This window comes from Macrotis lagotis, chromosome 1 (assembly GCF_037893015.1).
Source record: "Macrotis lagotis isolate mMagLag1 chromosome 1, bilby.v1.9.chrom.fasta, whole genome shotgun sequence".
NCBI lineage: Eukaryota > Metazoa > Chordata > Mammalia > Peramelemorphia > Peramelidae > Macrotis > Macrotis lagotis.
In genome coordinates this window covers 434,842,147-434,859,281 of record NC_133658.1, presented here as the reverse complement: position 1 = coordinate 434,859,281, position 17,135 = coordinate 434,842,147, and the positions used below count along the sequence as shown (strand labels likewise).

The 17,135-nt window shown below is 42.3% G+C and overlaps 1 protein-coding gene across 3 annotated transcripts in view; it reads right to left on the bottom strand.

The window, feature by feature from the left end:
• Positions 1 to 17,135, bottom strand: part of CEP170B (centrosomal protein 170B) — a 105,799-nt gene that overhangs the window by 25,678 nt on the left and 62,986 nt on the right. For 2 of the 3 annotated variants that reach the window (XM_074213239.1, XM_074213240.1), the window contains 5 exons: positions 13,134 to 13,894; positions 12,674 to 12,868; positions 9,352 to 9,487; positions 5,670 to 7,460; positions 2,440 to 2,683 (listed from right to left, as the gene is read on the bottom strand). In XM_074213239.1, the coding sequence (XP_074069340.1) occupies positions 2,440 to 2,683; positions 5,670 to 7,460; positions 9,352 to 9,487; positions 12,674 to 12,868; positions 13,134 to 13,894 (3,127 nt within the window). The remainder of the gene's footprint in view (positions 1 to 2,439; positions 2,684 to 5,669; positions 7,461 to 9,351; positions 9,488 to 12,673; positions 12,869 to 13,133; positions 13,895 to 17,135) is intronic. The other variant, XM_074213241.1, reaches the window with a different exon arrangement.

Here is a 17,135-nt window from a genome sequence, read left to right as displayed (position 1 = left end):
AGACATTCCATTTTTCAAGGAGCTCGTGATTTAGTGAAGAATCCAACATAGAAATAACTATGTACAAATAAGTCATGGATAAAAAATACTGGAGATCATCAACAGAGGGAAGGCACTAACAGGAAGTAAGGTCTCGTGTAGAATGTGGGATTTTAGCTGAAACTTGAAGAAAGCTAGGAGGCAGAGAGAAGGAGAAAGAGCATGCCAGGAATGAGGGACTATTAATGAAAATGCAGTCTGGAAAAAGAGCATATCCTTCAGGAATAGCAAGAGGACAGGGTCAATGGATCACAGGGTATTGTAGGGGACATGGAGATTAGGGGGTGAGGGGCGCTGGGAATGTAAAATGTAAGAAGACTAGAAAGGTAGGAGGAAGCTAGGTTACGAAGAGCTTTGAAAGTCAAAGTATTTTATATTTTATCCCAGAGGCAATAGGAAACCAATAGAGTTCACTGGGTAGAGGAATAACATCTATACTTTAAGAAGATCACTTTGTCATTGGAGAATGGACTAGAATGGGAAGAGACCTGAGTAAGGGACACTAACCAGGAAGCTACTACATTAGTCTAAGCATGAGAGAATGGGCATCTACACAAGGTGGTGGCAGTGCTAGAGAATAGAAAGGAGAGATGCTAGAAAGATAGAACTGATAGGACTTTGGACTGATTGTAAAAGGAGGCAAGGGAACAAGTTTATTAAACACTACAGTTCCAGGCACTATTCTTAACACTTTACAAATATTATCTCATTTGATCCTCACAATAATCTTCAGAAGTAAAAGCTGTTATATTTCCATTTTATAGTTGAGAAAACTGAGAAAGACAGAGGTTAAGTGACTTTGTCACACAAGTAATTATCTGAAGCAGGATTTTAATTCAGGCCTTCTGACTCCAGACTTAGTACTCTATTCACTCCTGCCTAACTAATTGGATATGGGAGATTGAGTGAAGGTGAACGGGAAGGATGGGGATGCCCTTGACTGCAAAAAGAAAATTAGGAGGGGGGGGAGTTTGATGGAAATATGATGAGTTTATTTGGATATATTGTTTGACATGTTTTGGGGAAATTTGGTTTGAGATGTTCAACAGGCACTTGGAGACTCGATAGGAGACTGAGAAATGTTGGGACTTGATAAATAGATCTGGGAACTCTAGCTCTTTGTAATCCTCTATCCTAGAGACATTTAAATACTGAAGATAAACAGCATCAATGGTCCTTCAAAGCCCATATTTGGATATCCCAGGGGAGAAAACCCAAGAGGTTGTTTCCACTGTCTAGACCAATCTACCTTCCTAACTTTGCCTAATGTAGTTAAACACTGGTTAAGTCAGATAACTTGCTTTCCTCTCCCTCCCCCCACCCCCAACACATCCTATTTCTGGTCTATTATTCCCACTATGTCTGTTAATTGTTATTGATAATATTAGTAAACACAGAAATAGAATTTTTGAGTTTTACGAAACACTTCATAAAAGTGCCAGCCCCAAGAGGTAAACAGTACATGAATCATCTCTTCTTTTTACAGTTGAGTTTTATAGTGATGAAGTGGCCAGTGTTTGCCTCTTGACTCTAACCCAAAAGCTTTTTCCATCTCACAAGTCACATCCTGACTTTCCTCCAAAAACTACTTTCTCCATTTGGCTTTCCCTTATCGAGGCACAGATAATTCCAAATGGCAAAGAATGTGAAACTTTTGGATTGGGCACTAGACTATTTGAAGTCAACAGGAGGAGGAAAATTGTGAAATGGGCAGGGGAAAGGGAGCCTCTCTCTGATTGTTCATTACTCTGTGGCTACAATAAGTCTCTGTCCTTAGGACTCACATTAAATGATATTAGAGAGAAAGTCTAGTTATGTCTAAAGAGCCAGGGTAAACTTTCTAGAATCTACCACTGGTACAGGTTAATCAACCAAGAAAATGGTCCACATGCAGAAAATGGAGAAATGAGGGAAAATGAGCACATCAAATTTTGACAAACATTAAATAAAAGATCACTCTCTCCCCCCAGACCCTTCAAATCTTTCTCTTCCACATAGGTAATAAGTTTCCCATCAATTCAGAGCTTTAAGCACAGATTAGAAGACTATAGAGTCATATAGGATTTAGAGCTGGAAGGGACCCAAGAGATGATCTAGGATACCCACTGTTTATGGAGTAGGAAACTGAAGCAGATAGGTTAGGTGACTTGCTTAGGGGAACAGCAAAAAGCTAAACCAGTCACTGTTTATAGAGGAGGAAATTCTGACACAAATAAGTTAAGTGATCTGACTGACTAGGGCAATGGTAAATAGGTAGCAGAGAGAGGATTTAAACCCAATTATCAGAATTATTTTGGAAATATTTTTCTGTTTTATTCTAGGTGAACTAGATGTCCTCTGAGGTTTCTTTCAGCTCTGAGGTGCTAGGTTCTAAGGGCTTCCCAGAGTCCACAGACTCACCTGGCAATTTCCGCGATCTCTGCTGTCTGTACGATGAAGTTGTACTGCTCAGGCTCGTCATCCTCATCATCCTCATCCGTGTCCCGCCCATTATAGGATCTGGGTCGGCTCTGACCAGTGGCCCTCAGGGTCTGAGTGGCTGTTGAGGCATGGGAGCGTTTGTGTTTGGGAGAACTGTGGGTAGAGCCGTACTCCTCCTCCGAGGTGGATGTGCAATCTGAACCCTGCTGCCTCCGCCGGGAGTCTTAGACAAATGAATTGGTTTCAGACAAGGAGAACAAAAACAGAAAGGAATTCAGAGCCCAGGCAGCCAAGGCCAAACCAAACTGGAGTAAACCAAACAGGCCAACACAAAGTGGGGGGGGGGAGTCAGAATCTCTCAGAGACCCTAAAAAGAAGGAAAAGGTTTGGGTGTCATGAGCTTCCTAGCCCAAGTAGACATAACAATAAATAGGCTTAGAGTTAGTAGACTTGGCTTCAAGATCCAGCTTATTAGCTTTGAGACCTGATGCAGGCCCTTTTCATCTAAAATATGATTAACCCATACTAATTAGTTGAATTACCCATGATGGAAGCAGAGCTGACTTGTAGAGGTTCTGTGAGATGGACAAGTGAATTCTGCCTCATCAGTCCTTCTTTTTACATAAACATTTGCAGCATCAAAGCTACTATTGGAGTTCCTCAGGCAGCCCCAAAGCCACCATCATCAGGAAGGAAAGCTTCTTGTCTACAATGGGTTCCATATTTTTTCAAGGAAATTCCATGGACACCCAAACCAGGCCCAGGAAATTAGAAACACAGCCCAAAGCCACCTTATGTCATCCAAACAGGGAGGGAAAGTTGACCCTCCTGGGAGAGATGGAAGTAAGTTAGGTTCCCCCAAGGAGGGGCAAGTGACATTCTCCCCCATGCTTCATGCAGGCAGGGGTAGACTGCCCTTTATCCACCTGCTGGACTCTCCCAGGCCAACACATCCAAGCTGCTGCCCTGGTCAACCACCCAATAGAGGAAACTAGTCCCATATGAGACAAGAGAGGTATATTACTGCTGAAAGTTGGCCAAGAAGAAGGTAGGGGAACCATTCCCAAATCAGAGGGCTTGAACGTTGAAGAATTCTGTATTTTGTCCTGTTAGGTAAACATTCCCTGATGAGTCATTCCTAACCCTAACTCATTCCTCATGAGTCCTGTATCTCCCAAAGGACAAGGCTCAAATCTCCTCTCTATCCCCTCAGTAAATTGTGGGTTCCCCAAAGACAGGGACCTGGACTGCTCCTCCTACCAGTCACAGAGTTGGGAACATGGGGGATCAGTAAAAGAGATTCTGGACTAGATGGTCATTAAAGTCCATTACTTCTAAAATTCTGGGATTCCAAGAACACCAATTTCAGCAGCAATGGCAGCAGCAGGAGGGACTGTGCTCACCCAGAAGTCCAGGAGGGAGAAGGCACTGAGACTATAGCCTCTCTTATCATTTGATCTCTCCTTCCCCCAAGAAAGCCAGGCTGTTTTAACTACTGCCTCCTCCTCCCCAAGGGACTCCCCCTCATGCAACTCCTGGAAAACAGGTTTCCTATTGAAACAGTAAATTTTCCCAGAAAATAATGACAAATCCAGCCTGGTCAATGTACAAGCTTTTGCATTTTGGCAAAATTGGCTAGACAGAGCCTCCAGGTAAAATCACTGCACTCCAGGGCCCACCCCAAGCAAGGTCATTTTCTTCAGGGAAGTGCAAAGATGGGAAAGGGGGACATCCCAAACCAATTTAGCATGGACACAATCAGAGAAGGTAGTTAGTAGAATCTGACTATTAGGAGGAAGGAGAGTTTGGTTAGCAAGGAGTTGCTAACTGGCAGGGAAGAAGAAAGAGAAAAGATAAAAAAACAAAAATCCTTGCCTGATACCCCAGTCTGGCAAACCAAAAACCAATTCATTTGGAATAAGATTGACTTTCCAACTCTTTTCTGGAATTTAATGAATAATCTGGGTCTGAACCCTAGCTCTCATGAAGAGCCAGGAACATGTTCTGGGCCAATCTTGGATATCCCAGGAGTAGCCTCTGCATATCATTAACAATGATCAACTTCATTAACAATTTAAAAATAAAAGCAAGGGGCATTTGCCTTTGAGGACCCTAGCTTTCCCCCTCTAAATATAGAGAAAAGTGAAGGCAGCCCCCATGGGGTTTTTAATACTTGTCATCTTCAAAGGAAGATTACAATGTGACAAACACATGACTAAACACAAAAGAGGAAGGCATTGCATTTACAGATAAAATGGCAGAAGTGATGCAGGAAAACAGACGCACGACCAGGTCACTGGACCACCTCTGACACCTCTCCCCAAACTACCTGTGATACTGCTCCCCCTACTCTTCTTCTTTCCTTGGAGCCCCTATCCATCTAGGTCTCCATCTAGGAAACCCCTCTGATCTTTGGGGCACTTTCAGGAAATAAATTACCTGTTGTCCCCCAATGAGTCACAAGAAGTTCTCAGACCTGAGTCAAAGGTTATAGGTGCCAAAGGGTGGGGCTTGCACAAATGAGAGATATTGCTCATCACAGAGGAAACACAATAAAGTAACTTTATCCAGACAAGTACCACACACACCTGGAATCTCCCTTCCAACCCTCCCTGTCCCTAGAACCCTCCAAAATTTTGTGGATCCTATGAGAAAAGCTACAATTGGCTGCCTACACATTGCTATCATTTTTGCATATATGTAAAATGTAAAACATACATAAAAACTGTTTCTCACACTTTGATCAGACAAGTAGTTTTGGGAGGGCCAGACTATGTCTTCCTCATCCTAGAGTTCTTTAAGGGTACTGCCACATCTCACCCTTCTCCTCTCCACCTAAGCACTCAGTAGGTAACATCACAATAATGGAGATTAGTTCTAGAATAGTAGTTCTTAACCATTTTTGATTTATAGGCCCCTCTTATGGTCTGGCAAAGTCCGTAAATGAATTCTTAGAATAATATCTTTCAATGCATAAAATAAAAACATAGGATTACAAAGGAAGACAATTATATTTAAACACAGTTATTACAGTATTTAAAAATAAGTTTACAGAACCAAAGTTAAGAACCCCTAATCTAGGGAAAGCTTTCAGGGCCCTAAAGGCATCAAAACCCATATTTTCTAATGACTACCATCTTGATTTGGCACCTGCAGAATGGGTCACCATTGACCTGCTCAACCCTTGGCCACCAGAGCCAGAGACTTACTAGAAGAGGAAGAATATCTGGCACTGCCCGAGCGAGCCCTGTTGAAAGGCTGTTTTGTGGAAGCCACAGCTGCTGCTGTTTTCCTGGCTGCTGCCCGAGCTTCTGACATGGTCGGCTTTCGGCTTGAGTAGTAGGACTCAACACTCCTTCCAGAGAAGCCTGTCCGGGCTGGGGCTGACTCCAAATCACTGGGCACTGTAAATGAACCAGCCCGTTTCCGCGGCATGGCGAGGATGTCCAGGCGGGACAATTTTTTGCCTTCTGTGGCCTGCTTGGTCGTGGCCTCTGGGTTGGAAGCAGTGGCCCTTTCATTCTCAGTACCCTCATTGTCTGAAGTATCCCCAAGCCTTGCCCGTCTAAGCTTGGAAGCTCGAGTGGGTCGTGGGGTTGACAGGCTATTAGACCTTGTGAGAATCTGTTGTACCTTCTGTACATTGGCAGAGATTCGGCCATGTTCTTCCTTGGTGGTTGAAGGAGAAGGAGGAGGGGCTGAGGGCTTCCTTCTGGTTGTGGGTCTGACTGTTACTGCTGGTTGATGTTCAGGTTCTGAAGTGACAATGTCTGGACTGGGTATGTAGGAATGACCAGAGCCCCGCTCATCATCTGTAAAGTCCAGAGATCCACGGGTTCCATTGTTACGTTTGACCTGGAAGCGCCGAGTTCCATCTGAGGCTGGTCCTGGGCGGCGCTGCTTCTCTGAAAGCCGCTCACGCGCACTGGGAACAAGACCACCATTACTAGAATCCTGGATTGAAGTTGCAGGTGGTGGCCGCTCTTTCTGTGAGCCATTACCCACTGCCATCTTGCCCTTCTGGGTCTGGTTGGACCCATTCTTCCCACTGAGAAGGCTAACAGTGCTAGATGTGTCCACATCGGAGTCACCTGATAAAGAATCCTCTGGCTGTGTGGGTGTGTTCCTTGCATCCTCCCCAGGGGACTTGGCAAGGATCTTGGCTTCCAAAGCTGCAAGAGCAGTCTCTGTCTCCTTCAAGATGGAGTGCGTATCCTGGGTATGGTAGTCCATGCGAGTGGCCCGAGCAGCCTCCAGATCCTTCAGGAGGGGATGGCTGGATATGTGGGGGAGCCTGTTGGGAGCAATGCCACTGCTTGCCCGCTCTTTGGTAAAGCTCTCTTGACGGACAAAGGATAGGACCTCCTTTGTCACCACTGCTGAACTATCTTGCTCTGGGGACTGGTTGGTCTGTAGGGAAATAGTCATCTTTCCTGTCATGCTGATATATGTGCCATTCTCCTCCTTGGCTCTGGACCTTAGGGAAGGGGAGCTGCTGATTGGCCTCAGGGGAGATGACTCCTGATTCACAGGTTCCTTACTCGCTCGGGATGTTGGGGGACTTGGGGAGAGTTTGGAGGGAAAACTGGACTCCTTGTTCTCATCTCCAATATAGAAGGACATGGGGCCTGGCTCCCCTGCAGGTTTGGGTTTGGATTGCTGAAGCTCTGCCACTGATGAATGAGGCCACTCTGGCCTCTGGGCACTCTCATTCTTTCTCTCCCCAGGCCTAAGACCATCATCTGACTGGCTTCCATCACTAAGACTGTCTGGGTCCAGATCTTCTTGGATGAACAAGTGGTCTACTGGATTCTCATAGGACCCCGAGGTTGATTGCTTGGTTGCATTCCTCTTGGTGATTTCAGGGTAGGGTTCTGGCCCCATTAATCCAGCCAGCACAGGACTTTCTGCTTTGTCACTTGGGGGTAATTGAGGGAGTAGTCTCCGTGTTCTAGAAGGCAAGTTCGGCTCCAACTCCCCAACTTTGTGGTTGATGACATCTGTAAGGGTGGAAGCGATAGATCCATAAAAAGAAAATTTGTCCCATTCACATACTATCTACCCCACCTTCCCCATCCCCCCCCCAGAGCACAGTTTGATCATGACATGTTGTAGAGTTTTATCATACTCCATCAAAGTCACCAATTTTCCCCTCCTCCAAAGGGGTGTGTGGGGTCCAGGGTTCCACCCAGCATATATCCACAAAATTGGACTAGAACTGTAGGCTATACCCAAGTACCCCCAACCCACATTTGTTCCTGCTGGGAAAAAATGGCTTAAAGGAAATAGGATAGACAAGGTTCCAGAAGAGCCTTCTCTTTTATCTGAGGATCCAGCTTTTTCCCCCAACATCACTCTTCCTCAATTCTTTAACTCTGAGCTAGGATAAAGTGAAGCCTGTGTCTAGAGGAATTATTGCCCCTCTATGGAACAGGGCTCTTGTCCCAAATTGGGGTTTGCTTGCAGAACCTAATGAAGATCTTCCTGGTTCCCTATTGCCTATAAATAAAGCCCAAACTCCTCCTCCTGGTACTCAAGGTTCAAAACTCAACCCTACCTTAAACTCTTTAAATTTTCTTTCTTTCTTGTCCTTTTTTCATCTCCCTTCATCCCAAGCAAACTAGTCACCTTACCAACTCTTCTCTTGCTATCCTGTCATTTAAACCATAAGATTTATCCTTCAATCTCAAAACCCACCTCGTCCAGGAAATTCTTTTTCATTATTCCAATCTGCACTACCTCCCTGAGAAACTAGCTCATATACTTTAGCCCAAGGTCACACAAAGTCCTAGGTTTTTCTGTTTCCATTTCTTTTTTTTGTTCTTTGCCTGTTTCACCTCTTATCTCCCCAGTCTGAGTAGGAGCCTCTAGGACTGAGTAGGAGCCTCAAGATCTCTCGGGGCAGCTAGGTGGTGCAGTGGATAGAGCATCAGAGCATTGGTCCTGGAGTCAGGAGTACCTGAGTTCAAATCTGGCCTCAGACACTTAATAATTACCTAGCTGTGTGGTCAAGGGCAAGTCACTTAACCCCATTGCCTTGCAAAACCCTACAAAAATAAACAAACAAACAAACAAAGATCTCTTCCAGGCTTTGAGTACCCTGACACCAGTACCTAAATCTTCTGTCAATGGACAGGTTAGAAGCATCTTCCCTCCATTACTGAACCATTTTGTGCTTGGTTATGTCCATTTTCTTTTACTTCTTTGTTTGTATTTGATAAAGTTCTTTTTTAAAACCCCACCCATATGCCAGGTGATGAAGGTGGCCTCTACACACCATGGCCAGAAATATTCAAGGAAACTAGAGGACCTAAGCATGAGCTAATAGGAGTGGGAGATAGATAGAGTCCCTAAAGGAGCTTACAAAAAAAAAATGAGAAGAGGTCTGAGAATAGAAAAGAAAGGAAATCCCAAGAAGGACTGGGCTCAGGCAAGACTATGATAAATAGTCCCATCCTCAAACTGAAGTTCCTACCAGAATCTGCTCATTGTTTCAGATCAAGGGATTACTGGATGCTACCATTTTAGTTTTCTACTTTTGTTATCTGGGACTTAATTTCCACCCAATCTGAGTCTGATAATTCCTTTAGGCCTATCCACTTGGCCCCAGTTCAGAGTCAAAGGGTTAAAGCAGAGTGATGTTAGGGGAAAAGTTGATTTTTAGAGAAAGAGGATCTAGGTTCAAATCCCAAGAATATAACTTTCTAATTACAAGGCTGTGGCTAAGTCTCTTCATTATCTTAGCCTCAGTTGTTTGTCTATAAAATGGCCATAATAATTCCATACATACCTCATAGGACAGTAGTGAGAAAAGGGCTTTGCAAACCTTAAACCAGTAGATAAACATAAGTTATTATTATCATATGACTCTTCAGTCAAATACGGACTTACCAGTCTCAGAGTCCAGACCAGAAGGGGTTGACTCAGGGAGCAAAGTCCCTGGTCCTGGATCCAAGTAGCTATCAGCCAGACTGGCCCAACGAGATGCCCATTTCTGACTCCCTGGAGAGCCTGACACTGGCAGGACCTACAAAGAGAAATGCCACACATTGGTATGACTGTAGATTGAGACCACCAAGGGGCAAGGGCATTGGTTAGCTTATTATATCCAATCATTTGGGTAAAAGGCATCTGAAACCCATATGCCCAACATGCCCTAAAGACAATGATATCCCAGCTCCCTGTGTTCCTGCCTACCTCTAAAATCCCCACCTGGGATCAAATCTCATCCATCCCTTTCTCTGATGGACTCTGATCCTAACTCAAAAAGAACAATAGATCTGGGAGTGAGAGGACCCTTTACCTCCATGACCCTCAGTTTGTTCATCTGTAAAATGGATCTCATAATTTAGGTCCTTGAGGGGAAATTTGCGACTTTCGACCCAACTCCCTCATTTTGTAGCTCACATCATAAATACAAAGCAATAAGGGACCTTAAAGTCAATCCCCAATTGAGAAATGGTCAAAGGATATTAACAGGCAGTTTACAGATAAAAAAAATTAAAGCTATCTATAGTCACTGGAAAAAATTCTCTAAATCATTATTGATTAGAGAAATGCAAATTACATCAACTATGAGTACCACCTCACACTTATCAAATTGGCTAATATGATTGACAAAAAAGGAAATTTTGGTAGATACATGGAAAAACTGCTAGAGAAGTTGTGAACTGATCCAGATTTTCTGGATAGCAATTTGGAACTATGCACAAAGAGCAATCAAACTGTGCATGCCCTTTGATCCAGCAATACCCCTCTACTAGGTCTTTATTTCAAAGAGGGAAAAAGACCCACATATACAAAAAATATTTATAGCAGCTTTTTTTGTAATGGAAAAGAATTGGAGATAGAGGGGTTGTCCATCATTTAGGGAATGATTGAACAAACTGTGGTATATGAATGTAATGGAGTATTATTGTTCTGTAAGAAATAATGAGAAGAGGAATTTCAGAAAAACCTGGAAAGACTTAGATGAACAGATGCTGAGTAAAATGAGCAGAACAAGAAGAACATTGTACACATTAATGGTAACATTGTGTGATGATCAACTACAATAGACTTAGCTACTCTTAGCAGTTCATCAAGCAGACTTGTGATGGAAAATACTATTAACATTTAGAAAAAGAACTATGGAGTCTAAATGCAGACCAAAGCATACTATTTTCATGTTTTAACATTTGTTTCATGTTTTTTTTTCTTCTCATGATTTTTCCCCTTTTTGTTCTGATTCTTTTTTCACAACATGACTAAAAAGAAAATATGTTAAACATGATTGCACATGTATAATGTATATATCAGATTACTTGCTGTCATGGGAAGAGGAGAGCAAAGGGAGAGGTAGAAAAATGTGGAACTTAAAATTTTACAATAAATGAATACTGAAGACTATCTCTACATGTTATTGGAAAAAAATTAAATATTTTTTTATAAAAAGAAGGGACCTTTAAGGCCATCTAGTCAACCTCACATTTTACAAAGGCAAAGGCTGAAGCTTGGAGAGGAAGAGGGGATGACTTTGGGATGCACAAGTAGTAAGTAGCCTTGCTGGAAGGTAACAGCGTGTGTACTGCCTGATACAACATAAGGTTGTTGTGAGGAAAAGGTTTGGGGAAGGCTGAAAATGCTATAGAATCATCATTATTAAAAAGGAAGATGGCCTACTGGACATTGGAACCAGGAAAACATGAGTTTAAATCCTACTTTAGTTACCTAGATGGAGAGGGAAGGAAAGAAAATATGTTTGAGAGAAGGGAAGGAAAATGTTGAAGAGTTGAAGGTAGGTCTGAATTGGGGGATGGTCTTGAATGTCAAGTTGAAGAATTTGGACCTTATTCTGTAAGTAATAAGAAAAATGGAATATCTCGAGACTATCAATTCTTTAAGTCTCTGAGTTGCAGAGAAGGTACCAATTTGCATTGGTAAAGGTAGTTTCCTCATCTGGGAAGTTCTTATTTCAATGAAACCAAAGATTTAGTCGCTAGTGCTAATAGCATTAAAATTACTATCATTATTTCATTTCTGCCACTCAAGTCCCACTCCAATGACTCATTTTATCTTGGAAGTGATCCTGGAGTCTTAGGAAACTATGCAATAGAACACAAGGTCAGCAACCCAACCTTGAAATGCTTAGCCCAATGACAGTACTTGGCAAGTCCAGTCTCACTAAGCTCAGAGGCTCATCCACAATTTGACCGCAGAGAGATAAATTTTTTGATCTCTCAATCATTCACTCATTCAGCGTTACCTACTGAGGAACAGAGGGACCGAGATCTACATTGTTCAATTCTAGAAACTTTTTATTAAGCACTTACTAAGTGTAGGACACTTAAAAAGCTAGATGGCTCAGTGGATAGAGCAGTGGGTTTAGAGTCAGGAAAACCTGAATTCAAATCCAACCTTGGAAACTTCCTGTGTGACCTTGGGCAAGTCACTTAATCTTTGTTTGCTACTAGAGAAGGAAATAGCAAGCCTCTCCAGTATCTTTGCCATAAAAACCCCTTGGACAGAGATTCAGAGATGATTAAATGACTGAACAGCAAGAAGATATTGTTCTGGGTATTAGAGATACAAAGACAAAAGAAAAACTCATGCCTGCATTTAATAAGCTCTTTTCAATGGGGCCATGGGGATTAGGTAGGGGGTACAGAAAAGTACTCCAAAAGACAAAATCACAAAGCCTAAAAGTATTTTAAGTAGTACTATTATTGTATATAATGGAAAACAGCACAGGATGTAGACTCAAAGGATCCAAGTTCAAGTCTTAGATTTGCTGCTTCCTACCACTTGTGATCCTTGGACAATTTACTTCCTTTCTCTGGACATAATTTTTTTTTAATCTGAAAAATAAGGTAACTGGACAGGATAATCAGTTAAGTGTCTTCTACTTCTAAATTCTATGATTTCACATTATTTAACTGTAAATTTAGTACTGACCCTATGCCATTCTGGAGTCTACCCTATGAAACTCCTGTTTCCTGATATAGTGCCCTATTCTTCTGGGACTTTGTTCCTGGATTGCCATTGGAAAAAGTAAGTGTGTGTGTGTGTGTGTGTGTGTGTGTGTGTGTAGACAGAGACAGAGAGAGAGGGAAGCGGGGTGGGGAGAGAGAGGGAGAGAGAGAGGCAGAGACAGAGAGAGACAGAGACAAAGACAGAGACAGAGAGAAGCATTTGTTCACACAATTCTGTTCTGCTCACTCTTTGACCATTGTACCTGGGTCTCGCCTGGAGGAGATAGGCCTGAGGTCCTAGAGGCAAACTCTTGCAGCATAGCCAGTCGCTGAGCCACCCCTGCCTCTGTCACAGGGGGTGGGGAGGAGCCAGTTTCATCTTTCTCTCCACGGATAACTGGGCGGAAGGTAGCTGAGGTCATCTTGGAAAACTCAGGAGATTCAAATACCCCAAAAACCTGGAAGGAAGACAGAAATAAAACACTTGGTTTAAAAGGGATTCTCTTTTTGAGGTCACATTTGAACTCAGGCCCCCCTGACTCCAAGATCCCAAAACCTTCTTCTAAGCAACAAATCCACCATCCTTCATAGGGGAAGGGACTCGCCCAAGTTCATGTAATGGTAATGGTAGAGTCAGGACTAAAACAAGTCTTTCGAGGCTTGTTATTTTGAGTTGTGCTCTTTCCATCATAGTATGCCATCTCCCTTACCATTGGTCCCTACCTGGTCAATCATTTTCCGTGCTTCCTCAACTTCCTTGTCCTGTGTTTCAGTTTCAATGGTGTAGGTGCCAGCATCACTTAAACTATCATCCTCCTCCTGTTTTCGGGACTTGGTCAATTGGGAATCAGCAGACACTGGGGCTGGGGAGGATGGAGGGACAGGGGGAGCTGTCGAAATGACCACACGGGGAGCTAGGGGTGCGGGCAAGCCTGGTGGCTGTTTTTCTTGGCCAGGTCTCCCTGCTGTGGTAGTCTCCCGCAGGTATTCAGCAGCAAAATCCTGAGCCATCCGGGACCTGCGCCCCACACTGCCATAGAGCCGGTGTGTTGGGCGGGCAGCTGTTGAGGATGAACCTATTCGATCCTCTGTCTTCTCTCGCTTGAGTGAACTGGCCCTCTGGGGTCCTGGAGTGCTTCCAGAGGCTCGGCCAGGGACAGGACCTGGGACAGCAGCCATTCCCCCACAGACACCAGTGGGCCCTGGCACTCTGCGCTTGTCTGCTTTAGGGTCAGCTGGCACATGGGTGAAGGACTGGGAACGCTTTTTACGTGGTGTGTCCTCATCAAAGAATTCAATGACAAAAGCCTGCTGGTTGTGTAGCATTTCCTGGGGGTCTCGCTTGATCTGCCGCTGCAAACGGACCTGCTCCCCTGTGGAAGACTCTGCCACTGGTACTGAGGATGTCTCTTTTTCTGCTTTTAGAGAAGATGCTGCCGCTGGATCCTCTGTGTCACTTTGTGTCCCATCCTCATGTCGGTGGCCTAAGATTTAGGGAAGTAGGCAGTGAGAATAGCCCTGCTACCATAAAAACTTCATCCAATCAGATGCTGACTCATAGGATCAATTAATCAATCAGTCAGTCACTAAGCCCCCTATTATATATTATGTTCCAGTCATTGTGCTAAGCAATGGATAATACAATTTAGAACTAGAAGAAAACTTAGATGATTTAGTCCAACTTCTTCAATTTACAGAAGGAGAAACTGGGACCTGAAATATTGACTAAGGCCACCCAGATAGTAAGTAGCTGAGCTGGGATTTAATCCCTAGTTCAGGGATCTGACTTTAAATCCAAAGCAATTCTATATACAAAGTCTGCCATTTTTTTCTGGGCATCACTGACATTTCTTCTGTTCCAACCCTGGAGTCTATCAAAACCTTTAAGATTTGCCCTCATCAAAATTTGGAACTATGCCCAAAGGGCAACAAAAATGAGCATACTCTTTGATCCAGCAATACCACTACTGGGTCTATACCCTGAAGAGATGATGAAAAAGGGTAAAAACATCACTTGTACAAAAATATTCATAGCAAACCTGTTTGTGGTGGCAAAGAATTGGAAATCAAGTAAATGTCCTTCAATTGAGGAATGGCTTAGCAAACTGTGGTATATGTATGTCATGGAACACTATTGTTCTATTAGAAACCAGGAGGGATGGGAATTCAGGGAAGCCTGGAGGGATTTGCACGAACTGATGCTGAGCAAGATGAGAAGAACTGAAGAACATTGTACACCCTAACAGCAACATGGGGGTGATAATCAACCTTGATGGACTCTCTTGTTCCATCAGTGCAACAACCAAGGACAATTTTGGGCTGTCTGCAATGGAGAATATCATCTGTATCCAGAGAGTCATGGAATTTGAACAAAGTTCACGGACTATTCCCTTTAATTTAGAAAAAAAAAACATATCTTATTGTCTGATCTTGTTATCTCTTACACTTTTTGTTTCTTCCTTAAGGATGTGATTTCTCTCCCATCTCACTCAATTTGGATCAATGTACAACATGGAAACAAAGTAAAGACTGACAGATTGCTTTCCATTGAAGGGGGAAGTAAGATTGAGGGAAAAATTGTAAAACTCAAATAAAATCTTTAATAAAAAAAAAAAAGATTTGCCCTCATCTACCCTATATCTGGCATGGATTATCCCAATTGTTCTGGGGACAGATTTTAATCATTACTTGGTTTCCTGCTTTTATATTTCTTTAGTTTTTCTTGCCTGCCTCTCCTATCTAAACTCCCCCAAAGGGTCTGATTTTCACCTAAACTGTGAGTTCAAGAAAATGACACTCCTTATTTTCCAGTTTTATCTTCTCTAGTAGAGAAGACAGAGTGTAGAGGAATTTTGCTTCTAGTGGAATATAGGAAATTGTAGGTAGGGAGAAGTAGTGACTGATGAAACTGAAACCAATACTCACCCAAAGACTGGACAAGTACAGTGGAATCTGGGATTTTAGATCTAGATCATTGAAGGGATTCTATTTTTTTTTTGTTTCATGTACGGCACTATTCTGCCCTCCAGGATTTTTACCACAGATGCCTTTCAATCCTTCCTACTTCCACTCCCCTCTTTTTTCCATGGTCCTCTACCCATTTTATCCTTCATAAACTACTCTTCCTAATTAAGGATGCATCATGGTGCACAGACATGGTGCAAATTGACTCTAAAGTCAAATGGACTTGGTTAAATCACGACTCTGATACCTGTAATATGGACAAGTCACCTGACTCCCCATGTATTAGTTCTTTAATACATAAAATAAGATGATTGGCTTATATAGTTATAGGGGTCCCTTCAAATTCCAAGTCTATAATCCTATAAAGCAAAGATTTGGTGATGGCACTCCTCTGCACAGAAATCTTTAATACCCACTAAAGTCAAATCAGATTCTTACATTCAGCATTTAAGACTTTCCACAATCTGGTGCCTCTCTGACTTTCCAGTTTTATTTTCTACCACTTCTTTCCAATGTATACTGTACAGCAGCTACACTAGATATCTCACTGTCCTCAAATACCCTCTGTGCTTCCACTGACTGTTGTCTTTATTCATGTTGTTTGCAAGACTTCAAATGTCCTTTCTCCTCCTCTTCATCATTTTAATTCTTATATTCTTTTTTAAAGTCCAAAACATATGCTACCTCCTCCAGTAATTCTTTGCCAGTCCCACTCTTGTTGCCCACCATCACCCTAAACTTCATCATGTTTTGTATTTTAATAACTTATCTTGCTTTTCATATTAGACTGTGAGTTTCAGGCATCTTATCTAAATGTTTTTGGTTTTCCCATCACCTAACACTGGTCTTTTCACATGGTAGGCACTTAAGAAGTGTTGGTTAAATTTGAAATTTTTTCTGGAATACAGCCCTCAGTATTCTAGTGAGAGTAGAGAATTCACACATAATCTGGCACTCATACACAGCTATGCACATGCATGGCCATAGAGTCTCACCACATACCCTATCTTAGAAGAATGTTGGTGGAGATTAGATGATTCTGTATTACTATAAGCAATAATGGAAAACAATATTTTAGATTTGTCTGATAATTGAATGGGTGACTTGGCAAGTAGTGAGTTTCCTGTCACTGAATGTCTTCAAGTACAGGCTGAATAAGTATTTGTCAGGGATATCAGAAAGAGGATTGTGTGCAGGAATGGGTTAGTCTAGAGATTTCTGGAGTCACTTAGATTCTGTGATTCAAACAATCCGGATAAAACCTTAATGATGTGGTGGATTGATGGTGGCAAAGATGAAATGGTCCTGAGGTCGATGGAAAAGTCAAAAGAGCACCAACTTTGAATGAGAAAAGGAAACAGAAGTTTGTGTCAATGTAAAGGATCCTCTCTCAAGGGACCATGAGGCAGCCAGGTCAGTTATAGATAAATATTATTGGTCAAAGATTGGATCATAAATCTTAGGATACTTGGAACAAGATTCCTATAATCTCTGACTTGACAATTTCATGCTCTATAAGTTTATATTTTATTATCTTTCCTTCAAATTCCAGTAAAATCCTTTTGAGAAAATCTTTGCTGAGTCTATTATGATGAAATCAAGTATAAGTATAAAGTTATACACTTGGGCTCAAAAAAACCAACTGTACAAATAAATAATAGTAAACAAATTAATAAGTTAAATAATAAATAAAAGTTTTAAATGTATAGGATGGGGGGATGGAAAGATGAAAATTCATATGGAAAAGATCTAGAGATTTTA